Source organism: Stenella coeruleoalba (genome assembly GCF_951394435.1).
Source record: "Stenella coeruleoalba genome assembly, chromosome: X".
Classification (NCBI taxonomy): Eukaryota; Metazoa; Chordata; class Mammalia; order Artiodactyla; family Delphinidae; genus Stenella; species Stenella coeruleoalba.
The window spans coordinates 122,806,249-122,830,189 of NC_137152.1; the positions used below are offsets into that span (position 1 = coordinate 122,806,249).

Below are 23,941 nucleotides of genomic sequence, written 5' to 3' on the forward strand. Positions count from 1 at the left end.
GTCTCCCCCCTCCCCCTGGGCCCCGCGGGCCCCTGGCGCGCTACGCACCTGAGGGCCGGAAGGAGGCGCTGTTCCCGCCGAGGCCCCTGCGGCTGAATCCCAGAGGGGTCATAGGAAAAAGCACACCGCTCCCAAACCACAGAGGACCCACGGCCTGGGGCGGGTTGAGCGCTCGACCTACACCCGGGCCGAATTCGTGGGGATGGCAGGGGAGCATCCGAGGGCTGCGACGGCCGCCCCTCCGACTCCAGGCTCCACCCAGAAACCGATGTGGGCACAGGACTTTGAGAAAAGGCCTTTTAAGGCTCCTGTGCTGCTGTTATCTGTCTTAGGCTACAGCTCCTACTGCTAATGCCACAAAAAATTGAGGGATCAGTGGAAGCGAAGAAAGCCAACATTCCTTCCGAATCCTAGAGCAGAATTCCTTATACCCTAACGCCTTCGTGGCGTTAAAACAGAAGCCTAGACGACAGACTTTCTGAACAAAACAAACATTTTCTGTGCTTACAGAGCTCAGGGCTGTCCACGATCTGTACACACCTTTGCCTGATAAACACCTGGCCCCTTGACCCCAAGGGAGTAACCTCGCAGTATTATAAGCAGTTCATTACTCTATGTAATCTTATTTGGACCTTCCAGTACCTCATAGACAAGAAGGGCAAATCCAGGGGCAAGAGTTTGCAGCCAGATCATCCAGTTTTCTCTGCTAAGAGGCTGAGCTCACGTGATTGCTGGCTCCCTTCCCCAAGATTACCCTGAAGGAACTATAGAAGGCTGAGATACACACACACACACACACACATACACACAGAGGCAGAGACACAGGCACAGAGGGAGAGAGAGCTATTGAAATTAAGACAGTGCGATACCAGTGCAGGGATAGATTAATGGAGCAGTGAGATAGATTAGAAAACGCAGAAACGCACCCAGTCATGTGTATAACTGTGTATACGATACAGGTGCCATGTTAGGTAAGTAAAGAGGGACTTTTCATTAACCAAAGCTGGAAAATGGTTATTTATATTGAAAGAGATGAAGCTGGAACCCTCCTCCATGTTATATGCAGAAAAAAAATCTATTCCAGATGGATTAAGGACTTCTGTGTCAAAAACACAACTTTAAAGCTCTTGACAGAAAACATCAGCAAAGAACTTTTAGACTTTGGGATAGAGACAAACCATTGACTATAAAACGATATTGATCAGTTTGACTTTAGCATTAAGAACTTTTACTCATCAAAAGACAAGCTAAAAAGCAAAAAAGATAAGTTGTGCTTTTGCAGAAAATATTTTCAATACACGCAACTGACGAAGAATTCCTACTATGAACATATAAAGGTCTACAAATCAATAAGGAAAACACAAACAATCCAGCAGATAAATGAGTAAAAACCACGAATAAACATTTCACAGATGGAGAAACCCACGTGAACAATAAACATATGAACAGATGTTCAACCTCATTAGTGATCAGACCACAATGAAATACCACTGCACCTCCATTCAATTATCAAAAATTTAAATGTCTAACAATATCAAGTGTTGGAGAAGATGTGAATCCATATGAGTTCTTGAATATTGCTGCTGGGAGTACTGCTGTTGGCAGTACTATCTAGGAGAACAGTTTTGCATTATCTCATAAAACTGAACAGGACCTTCTGAGCCAGCAATCCCACTTCTGGGATAGGTTTTGTGAAACTTGATAATCTAATTTTAAAATATGTGTGGACTTGTAAAGAACAAGAATTGCCAAAGCATTCTAGGAGAACAATGTGGGGGAACTGCCTTCTAGATTGCAAGACTTATAACAAAGCTATGTTAATTAGGAGAGCATGGTGTGGGCACAGAAATAGACAGACCATTGGAACAGAAGAGAGACGAGAAATGGTGACATGACAAGAGGCACTGTAGAGCAGTAGGGAAAGGACACGCTTGCAGTAAGGGCGACTGGGGAGCCATAGGATCAAAACAGAAACCGAGACAGGTTACAGGTGAAGGCAAACACGCCACCTAAACTATTGCCGTCGGAGACTTCCGAGGGAGTGAATCCTCGAGCAAAATGTAGTTAAAAGTTTTTGTCGAGGCAAAGCTCAGCGTGGAAAAGTACTGGGAGGGCAAGTCGGCTGACTCAGGATGCATGGTCATACAGCTGGTCTTTTTTTCAACATTCCCATGCCTTTTTCTGCTCGGCTGGTTCCAGTTCAGGGTGCTCAGTGCTCAGAATCAGGCTTTGCTCCTTGGAATTTATTGCAGCTATCTGCTTTTCTCAATTCCTAGAACTGCCTTGAGGCACACAAATTCAGTTCAAAGTTCATGACTGGAAAAATATAGTTTCTCACAATGTTTTTAAAAAATGAAATTAGACTTTACCTCACACCACACAAAAATGTATTCCGAGTAGCTGAAGGACCTAAAGGCGAAAGGCAAAACTATAAAACTTTTAGAAGACAATATAGGAGACATCCTTTATGACTTTGGGGTAGAAAAGCACTTACGCAGAGGAAAATGATTGCCAACTCGCACTACGTTAAAATAAGCACTTCTGCTGATCAAAATACGTCATATCGAGAATGAAAATACAATCCTCAAACTGAGGGAAGATATTTTCCACAGCTATAGCCTACAAAATATTAGTATACAGAGTATAGAAAGAATTCCTACTGACCCAATAAGGAATAAATGAAACTAAAATTAGAAAAATGGGCAAAATTCATAGAAGAGGAAGACAAATGTCCTATAAACACGTGAAAAGGTCTTCCATCTCATCAGTTATCGGGGAAATGCAAAGTAAGGAAACAATAAGATATCATTACTTATCCGCCAGATTGGCAAAAATTTAAAAGGCTGGTGATGCTGCATCTTCTCAAGGATGCGGATATATTTAATAATTGGCGCCTTTGACTCAGAAAGTCAATCACAGTGTGATAGTCTTCAGAGGAACTCTTGCACTTGTACACTACAAGACATGCATTAATATTTAGAATAAAAAAGACAGAAACAATACAGATGTCCGTCTACAGTCGATGGTGTAAATGATTAGAGGTCTTTTCTTACAACTGGGTGGAAATGGGCTACAGGCATCGACGTGGAGGAATCTCAAAACAGAAAATCACAGGAGAATGCATGCCTATGATTTAGTTTTTATAGTTTAAAAAGAGGCAGGGCTCTGGCGTGAGGAGACAGGATGGGGATTACAGACCCAATGCAGCCAAAAATAAATAAATAAATACATTTATAAAAAGAAAAAGCAGCTTAAAAATTCTGGGGCACCAAGCCTAGGGGTACTTCAGGAATTTTTAAAATACAAGCAAAATTAAATAATATATTGCCAAACATAACTGGCAAAAATGTAAAGAAAACCAAAGAAACAACGCAATGTTCAAGAGAGGCGGAACCTGGAGACTCGTACAAGCGCTACGTGGACCAGCGTAAGGCTTTAACATGCTCACGGCCTGTGACCCAACGACTGCACGTTCAGCAGTTTGTCTTAAGGAACAAGCTGGGCAAGATATAAAGACTATAAAGATGTGTGTAAGGATGCAGCTTTTCTTTTCATTATTACTTAGACTTCCCTCCCCGGCTCCCATGTGCTGAGTAGGGGGGGAGAATTTAAGTAAACATCCAATCTGATTTAAAGGTTAGTGCAAGCTGATAAGTTAAACTGTCACTTCAAGTTTGATCAGAGGATGGTCTCCTCCTGCTGTGTGGAGTGTGGGACAAAGGGTGTGTGGCTGGATCTCACCTCCGCATCAATGAGAACATCCATTCGGTCTTTCTTTCTCTTCGCATTTTTCAGGAGTAAATTCCTAACCCCGTCCGTGCCCGTGCTTAGGCCCAAAGTCTGGGAGGCATCCTCAGAGCCTCCCTCTTTCCCACCCCTCACCCGACCCATAATCAAACCCTGATGCTCCTTCCTTCACCCTCTGTCTGGATTCCGACTCTTCCTGCAACTCTGCCAATTCCCACCCTGGTCCCAACGAAACTGTCTCTCACCTGGATTTCGGTAAACCTCCCAGCTGGTCTCCCTGCTTCTGACCTTCTCAACGTGGCAACTGAGATGACCCTTTAAAGACACCCATCAAATGACGTCCCTTCTCTGCTCCCTGCTTTCTGTTCGCTCCCAGTAGAGCCCAGATGCTTTCTGAGGCCCACCAGACCTTACTCTCATCCCAGCCCCTGGCCCTGCTGTGCCTTCCACCCGAGCCAGGCTTGGTGTTTGTTTTGTCACCTTCCCAGGACAGGAGGTGTTCAATAGTGCCCACGGAGTGAATGATTTCCAACTCAGAACAGCAAAGGGGAAAGCAAATGAATAATGTGTAAAACTATCACCTGCATTACATTTGCAATAGTGAACAAGTACAAACACCCTAAATTATTATTATATGGGGGGTGGTTAAACGACTTCTGTCGAATCCACTGCAAGGAATACTATGCAACACTTCCTGATATGGAAAGATAGCCACGATATGTCATACAGTGAAGGAAATATGTTTAAATTTGTTTCAGCACCTCTCCAACTTAATTGGCCACAAAGCCCTATTGTGTCATAACTTTTTTGTTTGTTTGTTTGTTTGTTTTGTGGTACGCGGGCCTCTCACTGTTGTGTCCTCTCCCGTTGTGGAGCACAGGCTCCGGACGCGCAGGCTCAGTGGCCATGGCTCACGGGCCCAGCCACTCCGCGGCATGTGGGATCTTCCCGGACCAGGGCACGAACCCGTGTCCCCTGCATCGGCAGATGGACTCTCAACCACTGCGCCACCAGGGAAATCCGACAATTTAATTTTACCTGATAGATACTTCCTCAATGCACACAAATAGCACACTCTGCACTCTCTTGGAATCTTCTAGTACTTCATTGGACTGGTTCACCTATGAGGATACTGGGAAAGGAAGAGAAAATGACTGCTGAACTGAGTTTAAATTCCAGTACACTGTCTTGGTCTGCACAGAGCTACTTTGTAGTTACATCACCTTTTCCAAGATAGGATTTTGGACAGCTTCTTTTCTTATCACGAACCAAGTAATTTCATATTGCAAAAACTGCGTTCATGACTTGAGAAAGTAAGAGTAAGAGTGTGGTATCAGAGTGTGATCAGATAGTTTTTCGTCTTTTGTTTTTAAAGTTTCTCTTAAAAAACTTACTAATTAAACAATACGTTTTGTTGTGGAAAGATTGGAAAGTGCAGACACACAAAAATAAACATGAAACTACATAACAACAACAATAGTGATAATTAAAGTCACCTATTCACTATCACAAGGAGATGACCAATGTCTAAATCTTTCGTTAGGTCCTTAAAAGTTTTTTTCCCTGTACATATAGTTTTTCACAACAAATTGGGTGAAATTGCATATCCTCTGTTATAATCTGCTTTTTTCCACTCAACAATATTTCATGAATCTGATTCCATGTAATTACCCTTCTACAGCAACGTTTTGGTGACTGTATAGCTCTCATTGTATGAATGTTCACTGCTTTCTTTAACCAGCCAAGAATCATTTAAGTTGGTTCTATTTTTTCACTAGTATAAACCATACTAAAAATTCGTAGATTGAATACGTGTGTTTTTGCGTACTTGCCAGGGCCCCGAGAGGTTGGCCAGCCTTCCATGCTGATTTCCTCAGGTAGCAAGCAGCTAGCCTAAGCCTTCTGTACAGCCACCGCTAATGGTGGTGGTGAATAAAGGGGGTGAATAAAGAGGCGCAGAGAAACTGTTTGCAATCCTGACTGTGAAATGCATTCATAAAAAATCAAGTATTATTCGGCGTCTAGTATGTGCCCAGTCCCAAGTGCCAATTTTTCCTGGGACTTGATGCACCCCGTATGATTAGAGACTCAAACCTTCCTTTGATTTTGCAATATTAAAAAAAATTAGGCCTTGAAGTGTTTTCTTCTGTTGAATTATTTTGGTTGTTTTCTACCAAAAAATTAATTATGTCTCCTGCATCTATCATTTTTTTCTCTAATCTTACTTTCACTAAGGTCTTTGTTTATCCAGCTTTTTGGATCCTTTTATATTTTGTCATCCATGTCTTCTTTTGTTTTGTTCTTACTGTCCTTGTTTGTTCCCAGCAAGCAAGGGTTTACTGGTTTTTCTCGCCAGGCTGAGCCATTTACTTCAAGAAAGGAAACATTTCTCTCGGCATGTTGCCTGCCTGTCTTCACAGAAGCCCCTCCGTGTGTGCGTGTTTCAGCAAACCTCTGATGTTTCTGATGCAGCCGGCCTGTTGGCCAGAGTTTGAGCAACAGTGATTTAAAAGATAGAGAATCAAATGTATGTTGACTTGAGTCCTGGCTTCTTTAGTTGTGAAATGCAGTCTTCCTCTGTGCTTGGGAAGAAGGAACAGGGTTGGTGAACACAGAGCCTGTACTTCCTGCGGCGGGGGAAGGACAACTCTGAAGGGGGTCACTGGAGGCCTTGCAGGGCTTGCAAGGCGGTTCAGCTTCTCGCTTCCTGCCCCTGCCCCCCGCAGGCGTTGATCCCTGATAATACCCTGCACACCACACTCCCGCCACACAGTCTGCTTCCAGAGTATCTGGTTCTCTCAAGTCTGGGTGTGGCTCTTCTTGGTTAAGAGAGCTTTGAACCGAAGTAGACCACGTGCCCCTGGTCTCCAGCTTCCACCCCCACCCCTGCCCCATACAGTGATGGTGCAGGAAGAGGGCAACGGCTGTAAACCCTTCCCTTTGAAAAGAGGAAGACCGGGAGGCCTACAGCACTCCCTGCTCTGTAGTCATTCTGGAATCCTGCTGGCCAGACATTGATCAGGCCCAGCTCTTCCTCCGAGAAGGGGGAGCTCCCTGCCTGTGGCCCATCCTCCAGGACGCTCCCTGGTCCACTATTCTCCGTGGCTGTGCCTGAAGCAAGTGTCCTTCTCATGGCCGATCCGAGGTCTGAGCACTGCTGTGCGGCTCAAACAGTGAATAGCTCATTTAGTTCTGTTTGGCTCCTGTGAGTTCCCGGTGCCAGGAGCCATATCCAAGTTTGTTTCCTGGACGTGGTTCTTGATCTGTGGCCGTTTTGAGGTTATCGGGAGCCTTAGGTGCGGATGCCACGCCCTTCACCTGATCTTTGACCTCAGCCACTTTATCAGAGTCCGCAGTTTGAACAGCCCTGAGCCACCAGGTTGTAATTATTCAGTTGTCTTATTTCTCTGTCTCTAGTAATCAGGACAGAGACAGGCAAGTGGTCATGTCTTAGTAAATACTGATTGAATTAATGAAATTCAGGCTTTGCTAGCTAAGCTTAAGTATTTTGTTAGCTATTTCAGGAATCTCTTTGGCTTCATATGAGTTAATAATAAATATTTCAGCAAATTTTCAGGCAGTTGAAAAGTTAATCATGTGTTTTCCATGTATAGTTCCTAAACTAAAGGGAAGGATAATTAGGAGTTAATGAAGTTAGTGTAAGAAAAAAAAAAGATCAATTGCAAACACTGGTCTTTAAACGTCATGTGTCAGTGGCTGGAAACATAGGGAGTGGGTTAGAGAAAAAAAGAGAACGTGCAGGAGACTTTTTCAAAGGGGCACACATGGGCTTTCAGAGTGGTGTTCCCACAATCACCTTCCTCAGAACTTTCCCTTAGTTACAGATGCGCAGGCTGGTGTGGAACTTGGCTGTCCCTGCCTCTCCTTCGGTTCCCCCTCTCCTCCCCCCAGCAGCTTACGTGAGGCAACAGAGGGTCCCCATGATCGCTGAAATGATCAGAAAAGCAAAAATGGCAGCTGTAGGGATGGAGCTCCTGATGAGATCCCACAGGTAGTCACTGAAGTTGCTCAGCCAGGACCTGGGAGTTTCTGCAGGAAGAGCATAGACAGTCACTGAAGAGAGCCCGAGTAAGTGATGAAGCTGGGATTTGAAACCTGGTTCAAGTTCAAATAGTTGTCCCAGATCTCAGGTTCTTATAGTTGCCCAGGACCCATATTCCTAACAACTTTGCTGTGCTGAGAGATTAAAGGAATACACTTTTGGGAAAACAAAGGTATCCTCCGATGGACATCATCTTTTCCTCCTTGTATGTGAAATAGGAACAATAATGTCCGCCCCAGATCGCTTAAAGGTTGTTTGGAGGTGTCTGTGAATCAATGGGGTACACTGTGAGCAAGGAGCACGACTTAATAGACACCATGCTGTTGCCTAGAGGGTGTTCGGGAAGCTGAGGGCCCTGGGTGTCCCGTGAGGAGAAAGGAGATGGCTGCCTGCCCAGTGGCACCACCAGGAGGAGGCCGGGGCGGCCGGCAGAAGGAGGTTCAGGGTCTGCTGATCGGGGAAGAGGCAGGGCAAACAAAAGTGTCTGTGGTGTGAAGTCAGGAGGGCTCACCACTCACAACGGTACCCTTTCCAGCGATGGGAAGGAACTCGGCACCACGCTGGGCTTCGGGAGCAGCTAAGCCGTGGGTCAGCGGCTCGTCAGCTTTAGCTGAAATTTCGCTTCCTTTCTGAAGTCCTCTTGACCCCTCCCCCCAGACAACTTTAATTATCCCTTGTCCTCAGGGAGTATTTGTCATATTTTATGGAAGGTTGACACCTGTGGCTTTGGCTTAGTGGGTTCATGCTTGTTGAACCAAACCAGAAATACTTTGCTTTCCTGTGAACATTTTTTTTAAAATACAGAATCACTCTTTCCTGACCGGAGACAGGAATCTTACGTCCTATGAAGATAGGAACATTCATCGTAACAGCAAACACACCCCTTGAGCGTGGTTCCAATCCATCCTGGTCTTGTTTTCCGAAGGCAGATAAAGGTGACAGAGACAAAGCGACAGTTTCCAACAAGAGGCAAGTCAGAGAGCACAGCAGAAATCCAGTGCTCAGCAGCTTTGGGGGTTCCATGAGCCCTCCCGAGGGCCTGCACCGAGGGGAGATGGCTTTTCCCTTGGCTCGTCCCAAGGCAGCTCTGTCTGAAAAGTCAGAAAATGGTGGTTTAGATTTTATTGCAAACCTAGAGCTATTATGAACACAAGAAAAATTCACTTACTGACACTGTTGAATCCTGAACACAGTCAGTTTCCAAGGCAAAAACCAACCCGCCTTCAAGAAACAAAACAACACAAGACAGAAATTGACTGTGCTCCATCGGATCGGGTACCTGACATCCCCTCCTAAACCACATGCCCCTTTGGGCTTTTCCAGCTCAATTAGTGGAAACTCTTAAGTTGTTCAGGCCAAACCCTGTGGTGTCATCTTTGACTCCACTTTTTCAGTCCCACATCCTTTTCATTTTGTTTTGTTTTGAGTTGGGTTTATTACTGAATCAGCAAATAAGCGGTATAAATGGTTAACCAGGTATGAATTTCAGTGGATAAGGGGGCACAGTCCATCATGGGGGTGGCGGTGGCCCAGAAGTTCTGCAGTCACAGGAGTTCATAGCTTCCTGCTTGCTGCCACTGAACAGCCAAAGAGATCTCACTTTGTTGTAAGTCAGGTAGTATCCTACTGACTTCCCTGACCTCATGGCCTATTATCTACTCTTGATCGCTCCACCTCAGCCTCATTTCCTCTGGAACAAGCCACACGTGCTCCTCTCTGTTTTGTTCACATAGGCTGTTCAGGTGCTCAATAAATATTTTTTGAATGAATGAATGGGTGGTGAATTGGGGCAGATATTGTTCATTGCCTGTCATCACCACCCCCTCTTCACTTATTACGTGCAACCGGAGAGGCTAGAAAAGCGGAATCCGCTTTCTCCCAGCCAGCCTTGCTGCTAGCAATGGCTGTGGGACATAGTTTTGGACACTGAAGCATAATGGAGATCTGATGGGTGGCTTCTGGGAAGACTTTCTGCTGTCTTGATAAAAGAAATGGCGCTACCATTTCCCCTTTGTGTTGCCTTGAACATTCTTTAAGTGTTACCTGGGGTTGGAGGAGCCATCCTGTGACCATCAGGCAATGGACACAAGGAAAAGGCCAAGAAAATGACACCTATTCTGGCTCTGACAATTTTAAGCCACTAAACCAACACCTCTATCTGCCCACCTCTCAAATACTAGGTCTGAGAAAAATAAACCCCTATTTGAGCTTTCTATTACTTAAGACATTTAGAACTGACATTCTCACCCACTGTTGAGACCCGTGTCAGGTAAGGTGGCAAAGAAGCCAGTGAATCAGGCCTCCGTCTTAAGAAGAAGCTGGCCAGAGTCTTCCTTCAAGGTTTCTGAAGTTCCAAATAGAATTCTACTCCTCCTTATGATGTCATCTACCGCATTTGATCTGCCCCCAGTCTCCCTCTATTTGACAGCTAAGCATACAGATGTTTTCTTCTGTCTATGCATAAATATTTGTGTCGATACTGAAACCCATCCTCATGGTAGCCATATCCTCTTGGGCTTGAAGCTTTCTAAGATATTTTGTTTGCCACATGGTATCTACTGCACCTTCAAATAGTGTATGTATGGGATTTTAATAGATGATAAAGGTGGCATTTCATTTCAGTGGGGAAAAAGAGATGGTTTAATGTGATGACTGGCTATTCATTCGGATGCACTGACTGAAGTGACAGCCATACACACAAAAATAAACTCTAGATGGATCAAGGACTAAACAAAAATAAAACCATATACATATCGGGATAAAACAGGAGTGGAGTTTTTTGTAATCTTAGGGTGAAAAAAGCTACTTTGAATATGTCATAAAACCCCAAAGCCATAGGTGAAAATAATGATAAATTTATTGCATAAAAATGTAAAGCTTTCATACAGCAAAACATTGTAAAGAAAGATAAAAGATTAATGACAAACTAGGTGAAAAATTCCACAACATATATGACAGATAATAGGTTAATGTCCTTAACATACAAAGAACTCTTACAAATCAATTTTTTAAAAAGGATGATCAGCTCCATAGAAGAACTGGCATAAATGAATCAGTCAGAAAAGCAATGGATAAATAAATTGTGATATATATTATATAATGGATTACTCTACTGCAATTAAAGTGAGCCACTAGGAAATATATGCAATAAGGGTTGTTTCCAGTTTGGAAGTGTTATGGGTAGTTTTGCCCTGTCTCTTGGTTCACATGGCAGTTCTGGGTCTAGGTCATTACCCAACAGAATTGCCACAGGCTATCTTTATGCTCAACTTTTGTAGATAATGCCAGATTGTTTTCCAAAATAATTATACCACTTTGAGTTTATTTTTGTATATGGTATGAGGAAATGTTCTAATTTCATTCTTTTACATGTAACTGTCCAGTTTTCCCAGCACCACTTATGGAAGAGACTGTCTTTTCTTCATTGTATATTCTTGTCTCCTTTGTCATAGATTAATTGACCATAGGTGTGTGGGTTTATTTCTGGGCTCTGTATCCTGTTCCATTGGTTTATGTGTCTGTTTTTGTCTATTTTTGAGCCATTACCATACTGTTTTGATGACTGTAGCTTTGTAATACAGTCCGAAGTCAGGAAGCATGATTCCTCTAGTTTTGTTCTTGTTTCTGAAGATGTTTTGGCTGTTCAGGGTCTTTTGTATTTCCATATAAATTTTAGAATTGTTTGTTCTGGTTCTGGAAAAATGCCACTGGTATTTTGATAAAGATTGCATTAAATCTGTAGATTGCCTTGGGTAGCATTGTCATTTTAACAATATTAATTTTTCCAATCCATGAACACAGTATATTTGTCCATCTGTGTCATCTTCATCAGGGTCTTGTAGGTTTCTGAGTACAGGCCCCCCCATTAGCCAAATCAGCTGGAGTATGATTGCAAACACTGAACTCGTAAAAGTGATCCCAGGAGATCTGGGCGATGCAAATACAGCATTTCTCACATTAGGTTCACTACATTCTGCTGCAGCCTCTCCCGGATTCTGGTTGGTCACAACCTCTAGAAAACTTATAAAAGGGGGGTTTGTGGGATGGGCCAGAGGCCAGACTACTGCCTTTACTCCTTCTAGTGCTAATGGATGTCAAGGTTAAGAATCTCTCTCTCTGCTACTGGATCAAGGCTCCATTTCTAATTTTTTAAATGTTAGCTTCACCTCATAAATTATAAAATTTCATTGTTCACATTTTTATTTCCAGTATAAAAGCACAACTCTCAAAGGCATTTGTTTTCACACACCAATGTTTTGTTTAACTGATTCTTGAGGGAACCAGTGGGAAGACAAAAGAGCTGGTTTCAAGAGCATTTGAAAAATAAAGATGTATGTGGTCAATGGGAAAAGAATGCCAAAACAAGGTGATTAAGTTAGACATAAAAGTGGTTAACCTTTTACAGGGAGTCAAACCATATCACCTTATTGATTTCTGTAAATTAACCTCTAACCTTAATGGACTTTTACAGGACAGTAAACCATTCCCAACCTTATCTGTCAGGGATGGGGCGAGGTGGGGGTTCCTCTTGGGCAGTTAGGGTACAGAATTTCCTGGTACATTTTGTTGTGTCGTTTCAGCAGGAAATTAGCTGAGGAGGGAGTAAAATGAGTGCATGATTAGAATTACAATGTTGTATCTCCTATCCCAGAGAGCCATGGATTTTCCTCATTTTTCTGTGGAAATATTAAAACTATGTCCTTTAGAAGCCTAGTATGATCATGACCTTTCTTGGTCACCACAGAGGAGGAAGTGGTGGCCGTGCCCAGAGGAGAACGCTTTCCAGCTGAGTTTCCTCACTGCTTTTTGCCTGAGTACCTTGGAAGGAAGGACCAATCTGGGAGCGGCCGCAGCAAATGCGCAAGAGGTAAATTGGATGCAACAGCCCCAGAGAACGCAGGACACATGATGATTGATTTGGGAGGCTTCAGGGCATATCTGCCGGGACTGAGGAATTGGAATACATAGAAAAACGATGGCACCGTGGGCAGCGTGGGGCACGAAGTGACCCGGAGGGCGGGCTCAGAGGGATGCTGGACCCGAACCAGGAAAGGGCCCGGGGCCAGGAAGGAAGGACCGGGCCTCAGTACTGCTGCTGCGCCTCGCAGCCCAGAAGCTCCAGCCTCAGGGCGATGTGGTGCGCCCAGCTCTGCGGGTGAATTCGAAGGAAGCGGGTAAACAGCGGGGGGTCTAGAGCGTTCACCACGGGTGTGAAGGAGTCTTGATTTCCCTGAAAAATCTGAAAGAGGAGAGATAGCATTTGTTGGTTGACAGGAAAAGAGTTATAATGTTTACACACACACACACCCGAGAGGCTCCCCAAGTCCATTGGCCTCCTGCTTGGTCTCCCTAAGCTCCGCCCCCTCACGGGCACCCACTCCAATGCCCATCGCCCAGCACGCACGCTTTTTTTCACTTCCAATTGAGGGACCCACGCTTCCGGTAGTCCAGGATTGAACCCTGGGAGGTGACTGGATGACTCGGTCCCCTGTCTCTGTACCTGGGAAAGTGGTTGTGACATCTAGAATTAAGAGCATCCTTGCTAACCTCCTGTGGAGGCCGTGCTTCCAGCTATGGCTTCCCTCTGGAATCTTCTCACCCACTTTCCCAACTAATTCAAGGAAGTTGTAAACATCATGATATTTTACTCCCAAATACTTCAACCTGCCAAGGCTTTGGGTCTCAGTTTAAATGTTATCTCCGAAACAGGACTCTTGTTGACTCTGAATCTCCTCTTGTTCATTTCCTTTACACCATTCAGAATCTTCTCATTTATCTGTTTACCTGCTTATTGACCATTTCATTTGTTTTCACCACCAAATGTCGGTTCCATGACAGCAGAGACCTTGGTCACTGACCTTCCACACGTACAATATATATAGTATATACGTAGCAAATATACTATAAACATTTGTTAAAGGTTGTGTGTTTGATAAAACTTCCGGGAAACAAAAGAGATTCTTGGATAAATATTTGTGGCATACTTTGGAGGCTTGTACATCTTCTGTTAGACTTATTCCTTGATCTTTTCCCTCAAGAAACTGAAAGAATAATACAAGGAACACTTAAATCTCCTTTAATCTACAACAGACTCCTAGTCTCTGGTCTTTTTTTGTCCTTCATGGTGTTGACATTTTAAAAAGTCTAGGACCATTGCGTTGTAGAATGTCCCACATTCTAAATTTGTGTGACTGTTTTCTTATTATTAGGTTTCAGTTCAACATCGTTAGTGAGAATATTAACTAGGTGATGTGCCTTTCCCACCATATCACATCAGAGGACACGTGATGCCGATTCCTCCAGAGTTTGACCCTTAGTTAAGGTGATGTCCACCAGATCTCTCTTTTATAAAGGTAATAACTTCCCTTACCCAACAATCTGTGGGGTTAGACTTTGAGACTGTGTAAATATTCTGTTCCACATTAAGCTTTCATCCAATGGTTTTAGTATCTGCTGAAGCTCCTTGCAAGTATTATATACTGTATTGATGATTGGTTTCTTAATTTTGTCATGTCTTCTACATTTATTAGCTGGAATTCTTCTGTAGAGAAGAACATCTCCTCTCCCTTTATATTTTTGATGATGATAATGGACTCCAAGATGTTCCAGTAACACCTAGCAGTTTCCTGGCTCTGGTCTTGAAATCTCTAAGGAGCCCAGGTTCCTTTTACTAGGAAATGGTATTTGGAAACCAAGACTGTTCTGGGTTGGCTTAGGCTCTGCTCCAGGCCAAGGCTCACGTACGCCATGTCTTCTCAGCTTGGACATTTTTATCTCATGGCAGAGAGCAGAGGCACCAGAGACTGAGCCAAACACAGGATCACATTGAAAGCTTCTGTTGGAAAGTGGTTTATATCATGTCTACTTACACTGCATTGGTCAACATGAGTCCTACTATGAAGCCCAAAGTCAATGGAGTTTTCAAAAAAGGAGGAAGTGAAAAATCAAGAATAATACCTTTGTGACTTCCCTGGTGGCCCAGTGGTTAAGACTCCACCTGCCAGTGCAGGGCACATGGGTTCGATCCCTGGTCTGGGAAGATTCCACATGCTGTGGAGCAAATAAGCCCATGCGCCACAACTACTGAGCCTGCGCTGTAGAGCCCACGAGCCACAACTACTGAGTCCGTGTGCCTAGAGTCCGTGCTCCACAACAAGAGAAGCCACCGCAATGAGAAGCCCGCGCATTGCAATGAAGAGTAGCCCCTGCTCGCCACAACTAGAGAAAGCCCGGGTGCAGCAACAAAGACCCAATGCAGCCAAAAATAGATAAGTAAATAAATAAATAAATAAAATAAAAGAATAATACCTTTTACCTCATCTGCTATTTTCTGTTCATTCATCACAGCAATGAGGTGATTTTACAATATGTAGTCAGAGATAAGAGGTTTGGGTGGCTTGTTAGGTTTCTTAGTCCACAAGCACCCTCTACTGTTGATAAAGAGAAGTGCAATTTCTGTAACAGATGGGATAGTAAGATATGTCTTGTGATTTTGTGACTCATTTTTGCTTTTCCAGAACACTTAATTTCCACCACTGAAACTTATGGTATTCTTTGTCTTCTAGTTATTCTGTGAGTTATGGGTGGTTTTATATTCAATTTTAAAATATATCTACAGAGAGATAGTTAGATAGAGAGATGGTTTTTGAAGGCTGTATGGAGAGATTTAGGCAGCTGCCATTATTTGATGAGAATGTGCAACTCAGTATTTGGAATTTTAAAATGCTATTTTAAATTATTTTTCTATTTGTTTCTGGCATGTAGAAATACAGTAAAATTTTCTATTGATTTTGTTTTCAGCAAGCTTGCAAACTTATCTTAGTAATTCTAATAATTTAGATAGATAGATTCTTTTGGATTTTCTATGTATGCCATCGTATCTTCCACATATTATGAGAGGGCTTTTTTTCCCAATCCTAACACATTTTATTTCTTTTTCTTACCTTACTGCATTGCTTTGGCCCTCCAATACAGTTTTTAATAAAAGTGGATGGGGCAGATTAAAGATGGCTATGAATTTTTTTTGATACTCCTCCCATGTAGAGGTAGGTGTATTTTGACTTTTTTTTTTTTTGGCCATGCCACACAGCTTGCGGGATCTTAGTTTACCGGCCAGGGATTGAACCCAGGCCATTGCAGTGAAAGCGCAGAGTCCTAACCACTGGACCTCCAGGGAATTCCCTTTTTTTTTAAAAAAAATTGAAGTATAGTTGGTTTACAATATTGTGTTAGTTTCAGATATACAGTAAAGTGATTCAGTTATATATACTTTTTTTCCAGATTATTTTCCATTATAGGTTATTACAAGATATCGAATATAGTTCCCTGTGCTATACAGTAGGTCCTTGTTGCTTATCTATTTTATGTATAGTAGTGTATATCTGTTAATCCCACACTCCTAATTTATCTCTCTTCCCCCCACCCTTCCCCTTTGGTAACCATAAGTTTGTTTTCTATGTCTGTGAGTCTATTTCTGTTTTGTAAATGAGTTCTTTTGTATCATTTCTTTTAGATTCCACATATAAGTGATATCATATGATATTTGTCTTTCTGTGTCTGACTTACTTCACTTAGTATGATAATCTCTAGGTCCATCCATGTTGCTGCAAATGGCATTGTTTCGTTCTTTTTTATGGCTGAGTAGTATTGCATTGTATATATGTACCACATCCTCTTTATCCATTCCTCTGTCCTTGGACACTTAGGCTGCTTCCATGTCCTGGCTATTGTAAACAGTGCTGCAGTGAACATTGGGGCGCATGTGTCTTTTGATTTGTTTTAAGTTGGGGGGGCAATTGATTCTGCAGGCTGATAGAGTATGGCGGCAGAGGTGATGCTGTGCCAAGTTCAAGAGGACTGACGGTTTCCACCTTGGTTTCTTGGAATCTAGCTTTTATGTAAGAAGAGTGACTATCCTAAGACCACCATGCTGAGAGGCCCTGAAGAGACACCAGTGGATGAAAAGGTCAAGGAGAACCAAGATACCAGGTAGGTGAGCAAAGAAGCCAGCTAGGAAGTAGATCCATCCGTCCATACCCACTGAAACCCCATGGATCACAGACAAACCAGCCAGACAGATCAACCTAAATTCCTGATCCACAAAATTGTGGCCAAGTTTCAGGGTAGTTTGTGATGCAGCAATAGATAAATGGTATCTTATTTTTAATCTCAAAGGGAAACCTTTCTGTGTTTCACCTAAAATATTATATTTGCTGTAAAATTTTTGTGAATATCCTTTATCAGATTGCGTAGTTTCCCTACTAGTCTTAGTTTGCCAAATTTTCCCATTAAGGATAGATATTGAATTTTATGAATCTTTTTCTCAGCATTTATTAATGTGATGGATTGCATTAATTTTCTAATGTTAAGCCAACCTTGCATTCCTAGGATAAATCTAACACATACATATTGCTAATATTTTGTTTCGGATCTATGTTCATGAGTAAAGGTGGCCTATTATTTTCTTTTCTAATAAAATTGTCTTTGTTGTCATCATTTAAAGAGTTGGATAATGTAAATACAAGCTTTTTCCATTTTTCTGGAAGAATCTTTGTAATAATGGTATTATTTCTCCCTTGATAATTTGGTAGAGTATTTAATATAGCCATCTGAATCTGGAGGTTTCTTTGTAGGCAGATTTTTGAACACCAATTCAATCTTTCAAAGGTTGTAGGAGTTTCCGCACTTCCACTGCAGGGGGCCCAGGTTCCATCCCTGGTCGGGGAACTAAGATCCAGGAAGTTGTGGGGCGTGGCCAATAAAAAAAATGGTTGTAGGAGTTTCAGCGTTTTTGATTCCTTCTTGAGTAAGTTATATTTACTAGAAATTATCCATCTTACCTAATCTTCCAAATTTACTGTCATGAGGTTAATAAATATCCTCATTTCTTTATGTTGGCAGGATTTTACTGGGTGGTCAAATCAGTCATGCAAGTTGGAAATTTTGTTTTTTTTGGCTGTGGCTGCACAGCTTGCGGGATCTTAGTTCCCCCACCAGGGATTGAACCCAGGCCCTCTGCAGTGGAAGCTCAGAGTCTTAACCACTGGACTGCCAGGGAAGTCCCTGAAAAATTTTTTTAGTTTTTGCTTGAATGCATGAAAAATATTTCACCAGATTTTCTTTCTTTTGGGGGCAGGTTTCAGATTTTTCCTTTTAGCATCACATGGATATCATGAATTATCTTCTGATTTTCATTATTGCTTAGAAATCACCTGTCAGCTTGTCACTCTTATTATGGTAATGTATGTGTCTTCTGGTTCCTTTTTATTGTGGTAAAAGGTACATAACATAAAACTTATCATCTTAACCATTTTAAATTGTAAAATTCAGTGGCATTTAGTACATTCACCATTATCTAGTTCCAGAATATTTCTATCACTCCAAAAGGAAATCCAGTACCCATCAGGAAGCCACTCCCCGTTTACCCTTCTCTCCAATCTCTTGTAATCACTAATCTGTTTTCTGTCTCTATATTTTCCTATTCTGGATATTTCGTATAAATGGAATCATACAATATGTAGTCTTTTGTGTCTGACTTCTTCCACTTAGCGTATTTTCAAGGTTCATCTATATTGTAGCATGCATCAGCATGTCTATGTTTTTTAATGACTGAATAATATTCAGCTGTATGGATAGACCAGAATTTGTTTATCCACCAGTTGATGGACATTTGTGTCATTTTCACCCATTGGCTATTGTGAATAGTACTGCTACGAGCATTTGCCTGCAAGTTTTTGTTAATTGCCTATTTTCAGTTCCTTTGGGTACATACCCAGTAGCAGAATTCCTGGGATCATATGGTAATTCTATGGTTTCTACAGTGGCTGCCTATTTCGCATTGCCATCAGCGGTATGGGTTCCAATTTTTCTACATCCTTGCTAACACTTCTTACTTCCTGTATTAAAAAAAATTATAGCCATCCTAGTAAGTGTGAAGTAATATCTCATTGTGGTTTTGATTTGCATTTTTCTAATGACTAATGATGTTGGTGTTGATGTGCTTGTTGGCCATTTGTATATCTTCTTTGGAGAAATTCCTATTGAAGTCCTTTGTCTATTTTTAAATTTGGTTGTCTTTTTGTTGAGGTTAAGAATTCTTTTCATACTATTTTTCTTCTGTTGTTTGTGATTATGGTTCACATCTAAAACACCATTTGTAAAATCCAAGGTCATGAAGATTTACCTCTATATTTTCTTCCACGAGTTTTAAAGTTTTAGTTCTTATATTTAGGTATTTGATCTATTTTGAATTAATTTTTGTATATGGTGTGTGGTGACTTCATTCTTTTGCATGTGGCTATCCAGTTTTCCCAGTATTATTTGTTGAAGAGACTATTCTTTTCCCATTGAATGGTCTTGGCACCCTTATCGAAAATCAATTTACTATAGATGTATAGCGTTATTTCTGGACTTGAATTCTATCTTTATGTCACTACCACAGTGTTTTGATTACTGTAGCTTTGTAGTAGGTTTTGAAATTGGGAAGTGTGAATCCTGTAACTGTTTTTTCAAGATACTGTTTTTGCTATTTTGGGTCCCTTGCAATTACAGATGAATTTTAAGATCAGCTTGGCCATTTCTGCAAAAATGGCCATTGGGATTTTGATAGGGACTGCACTGAATCTGTAGAAAGCTTTGGTTAGTAGTGCCATCTTAATAATGTGTTCCAATCCATTAACCCAGGATGTCTCTCCATTCATTTAGGTCTTCTTTAATTTTTCAAGCAATGTTTTGTAGTTTTGAGTGTATAAGTCTTGTACCTCCTTGGTTAAGTTTATTCCTAAATATTTTATTCTTTTGGATGATACTGTAAATGAAATGTTTTTCTTAATTTTCTTTTCGGACTTTTCACTACTAGTGTGTGGAAACACAACAGATTTTTGTGTGCTGATCATGTATCCTACAACTTTACTGAACTCATCTATTGGTTCTAATAGCTTTTTGTGGGTTCTTTAGGATTTTCTATGATAAAATCATATCATTGGTGAAGAGAGACAGTTTTACTTCTTCCTTTCCAATCTGAATGCCTTTTGTTTAGTTTTTTTTTTGTAATTTCTCTGGCTATAACTTCCAGTACAGTGTTGAACAGAAGTGGTGAAAGTGGTCATCCTTGTTTGTTTGCCACTTCTCCACTATTTCTTTCATTCATTCTGGATTCCACTTATATATATATGGCTTTCTCTGTATAGCATATGTCTCAATTTCTTTTTCATATGTTTCACCTTCTGTGCTCCATTCTCGGTAATTTCTTCAGATATATGTTCCAGTGACTAAATTCTCTTTGGCTGTGCCCAATTCACTATTAAGTCTTTCTTTGATTTTTAAACTTCAACAATGATGTTTTCTAATTTCTAAAAGTACTGTTTTTTCCAAAACTGCCTAATAATTTGTCATTTATTTTTATGTTTCCATAGCTCATTGCTTTAAATATTTTGTGCATAATTACTTTATGATATATATCTGATAATGTCAATATCTGGTATTCTTCAGATTCTAAATTCGTATTGATTGTTTCTGCCCATTTGTAGTCAAGTTGGCTTGTTATCTTGTATGTCTGCTGATCTATGTTTATGATCTTATCATTTTAATATGTAGGAATCCTGGAGACCTAAACTGGGAATGCTTTTTCTCTAGAGAAATCATTCTTCCAGAAGCCAGGAGGTGCTACTTATCTGCAACTAGTTCTGCTACTTTCTGGGTTTCATTACTTAATGCAGAAGTCTCACATTCCATTCTTGCATTTTGCTCGAAGCTTGGTCTCCTGAGAACAACACTAATATAAGCATTTGCCTTTACGAAAGTTCCTCCATTTTACATTTTCTCATTTTTCACCTCTCTTTGCTCTGATTTAAGCTCATTATTTTAAAATAAAAGCTCATTTTTTTGGTTTGTTTTGTTTTTTGCTGTTGGTGGTGAGGAGGCTGGAGAGTCCCCTTTCTTCATTGAGTGTAGCAGTGCATTAAGAAGTATGTACTATAGGGCTTCCCTGGTGGTTCAGTGGTTGAGAGTCCGCCTGCCGATGCAGGGGACGCGGGTTCGTGCCCCGGTCCGGGAAGATCCCACATGCCGCGGAGCGGCTGGGCCCGTGAGCCATGGCTGCTGAGCCTGTGCGTCTGGAGCCTGTGCTCCGCAACGGGAGAGGGCACAACAGTGAGAGGCCCGCATACCGAAAAAAAAAAAAGTATGTACTATCAGTGCTATAGCCTTTTAAAAATTTTGGTAATATATACATAACATATATTTTAACATTTTAACTCTTTTTAAGCGTGCAAGTACGTTTGACAACAAGTACATAACATGTACATTCACAATGTTGTGCAACTATCACCACCAACCATCTCCAAAACGCTTTATCTTGCAAAACTGAAACTCTGGGGAATTCCCTGGCGCTCCAGTGGTTCGGTCTCTGTGATCTCACTGCTGAGGACACGGGTTCAATCACTGGTCAGGGAACGAAGATCCCACATCCCACAAGCCGCGCAGCGCGGCCAAAACAAAACAAAAAACCAAAAAATAAAAACAAAAACAAAACTGAAACTCTGTCTCCATCAAAAATAACTCTCCATCCTCCCCAGCTCCCAGCCTCTGGTAACCTCTATTCGACTTTCAGTCTCATTGTAATTGTTAATTTTACATGTCAACTTGTCTAGGCCATACGTGTCCAGATATTTGGTCAAACATTATTCTGGGTGTGTTGGTGAGGATATTTTTGGATGAGATTAACATTTAAATAGTAGAGTGAGTAGAGCAGATTGCTGTCCCCCCCACCCCAAGCGGGTGAGCGTTATGCAATCAGTTGAAGGTCTGAATAGAACAAAAAGGCTGACCCTCGTCTGAGTAAGAGAGAATTCTTTTTGCATGGCCCATTTGAATTGGGACATTGGGTTTTTTCCAGCCTTTGGGCTCAAACTCAAATATTGGCACTTCCTGGGTTCAGACAGGAACTACACCACTGGCTCTCCCCGTTTCCAGACCTTCACACTCAGACTGAAACTTTCGCCATTGGCTCTCCTGGGTCTCCAGCTTGCTGACTCACCCTGCAGATCTCGAGACTTGTCAGCCTCCACAATCATGTGAGTCAATCGGTTCTGTTTCTCTGGAGAACCCTGACTACTATATAAGTAGAATTATATAATATTTGTCCTTTTGTGTCTGCTCTAATTAATTTAGCCATGCATGTTACAGCATGTATCAGAGATATGCCCTTTTTAAAATGGGAATTTCCTCTAGAACATACATTATCAGTACTCTGGTTCACTAAACTGCCAGAAGCAAAAATGTTTAATCCAGCCTTGAGGGAACAAGGAATTCTTGGAGGAGATGATGTTTATCTGAGACTTGAAGAATGCACCAGGTGAAAGGGTCAATAAGAAGTACCTAGAAAAAATGTTCTAGGTAGAAGAAACAGTACATATAGAAGCCTAGGGTGAGAAAAAACATGCTGTTTTTAGGGACTTGAGGGTTCCTTAGTATGGGTGGAGCTTAGAAAGCCAAGGAGCAAGTAGCAAGAGACTATGCTAGAGAGGTCGGTAAGGGCCACCATCCTGAATGACACCAACATCTGTGAGGATAAGCAGCTTTTGGCTCTACTCTGCTCTTCCCTGGGAGGATGCATTCTTGCTTGGAGTCACTGTGTCCTCCCAGGATGCCTTTCATCGTGTCCTATTACTATAGATACTCAGTAAAGTTTATCCTGAAAGTCTGGTCATATATCAACCTTGTTATGTTTCTAAATGTCAAGTTCTAAGACAGGCTTTGTGCCTTTCCTGTGAGATTAGCGTACCTTTACTTTGCCATTCTGAAGAAACAGAGTCCAGTTATGGCCATCTTGACTACTGGATATGAGGAACTCCTTCACATACATGCTGGTGAGCAGAGATTTCACCCCCTGGGTGGTTATTCCTGTGACTCTCATTGTCTTCCGGAAGTCCACTTGCAGCCACTCTTTTTGATTATTTGCCTGGGGAATGCACCAGGTGCATTAGAGTAGTATCTTTTTGGTCACTATTTGCTCCCAGAAATCCCCAAATCCCTTCTTAATCATATCACAGCACTTATCACTGCATATTAATTATCTGTTTGTCAGTCTCCCTTATTAGACTCGAAGCAAATTGAGGGCTGAAAGTTTTCATGATTCATCTCTGTATCCCCAGGGTTAGCCACTTAATAGGGGCCCAGTAAAGGTTTGCTGAATGAATATATGAGTAATATACAGACTGACTAGAGTATTAAAAGTTTGGCAATGTGTTATACAACCTATTTTGTTTAAAATAAGCCCCTGGGGGAACAGAGACCATTAACTCCATCCATTTCCCCAAGCTAGTCAGTGATTGAAAATCACAAACTGAGTGGTTCCAGAAAAGAACTGTGCCCAATGAACTGTACATAACTATGACCCTTTGCTTTGTTGATATTTCTCTGTAAAACTGGATTTCAGCCACTCCAATTCTTTGACAAATATTAGCCCAGTACTACATATAGATATTCTGTTTCTAGGAGGTTCAATTAGGGATCATTTTCCCCATTCACATGGCACACCCACTAAATAAATATCTGTGGGGTTTTCTGTGTATAGTCAACTTTCCTTGACACTCTTTGTGGGAACAAGCAGGTGATAGAAGTAACTGAGGAAACAGTCAAGAGCTTACCCTATCCTTTCCCAACCACTACTCCTTCTTCTGCATCAGTTATATGGCAAATTTGTTCCCTCTTACCCGGGGTCTCCAGGCATTAGTCCTCCCTTGGAGGTGAAGTCGGGCTTGTGAAGGAGACCAGGTGGCAAACATATTGCTTAAGTGGGATGAGGCAGTAATCTGTGCATCTGATATTGCTTTACTCTCCATTCCCAGTGCCATGTTGCAACCTCAGAGAAATGAAAGGAGAATGTAATCACAAGAACAAGTTGCAGCTGAGGTTCTGCTGGCCTGTCTCCACTGATATGTTCTAGGGCTATTGTCATCACGAAGTCATTTTCCAGGCACTAACTCTTGCATGCTACTGTTAAGATGCCCCCTATTTTCTTGTCAGCTCTGCTCAGCTCTGTTGGACTTTGATTTGCCTTGTTAATAGTAGTGTAGGAGGTGGCTGCCCCTGGGGAATCCCATGGTTAGGATGACCAAGTCATGGGTTTGC

At 41.8% G+C, this 23,941-nt stretch overlaps 2 protein-coding genes across 11 annotated transcripts in view; both read right to left on the bottom strand.

Moving 5' to 3' along the window:
- Positions 1-4,851: 4,851 nt before the first annotated feature.
- Positions 4,852-8,833, bottom strand: SMIM9 (small integral membrane protein 9; the record flags this gene model as incomplete). The annotated part of the gene is made up of 3 exons (XM_079911057.1): positions 4,852-4,879; positions 7,668-7,797; positions 8,650-8,833. The coding sequence occupies 3 exons, from the start codon at positions 8,831-8,833 to the stop codon at positions 4,852-4,854; spliced, it is 342 nt and encodes a 113-aa protein (XP_079767183.1).
- A 3,819-nt stretch (positions 8,834-12,652) lies between these two features.
- Positions 12,653-23,941, bottom strand: part of F8 (coagulation factor VIII) — a 122,585-nt gene continuing 111,296 nt past the window's right edge. For all 10 annotated transcript variants that reach the window (XM_079911279.1, XM_079911281.1, XM_079911277.1 and 7 more), the window contains 3 exons: positions 23,524-23,672; positions 22,593-22,769; positions 12,653-13,049 (listed from right to left, as the gene is read on the bottom strand). In XM_079911279.1, the coding sequence (XP_079767405.1) occupies positions 12,894-13,049; positions 22,593-22,769; positions 23,524-23,672 (482 nt within the window). In that variant the 3' untranslated portion in view covers positions 12,653-12,893. The remainder of the gene's footprint in view (positions 13,050-22,592; positions 22,770-23,523; positions 23,673-23,941) is intronic.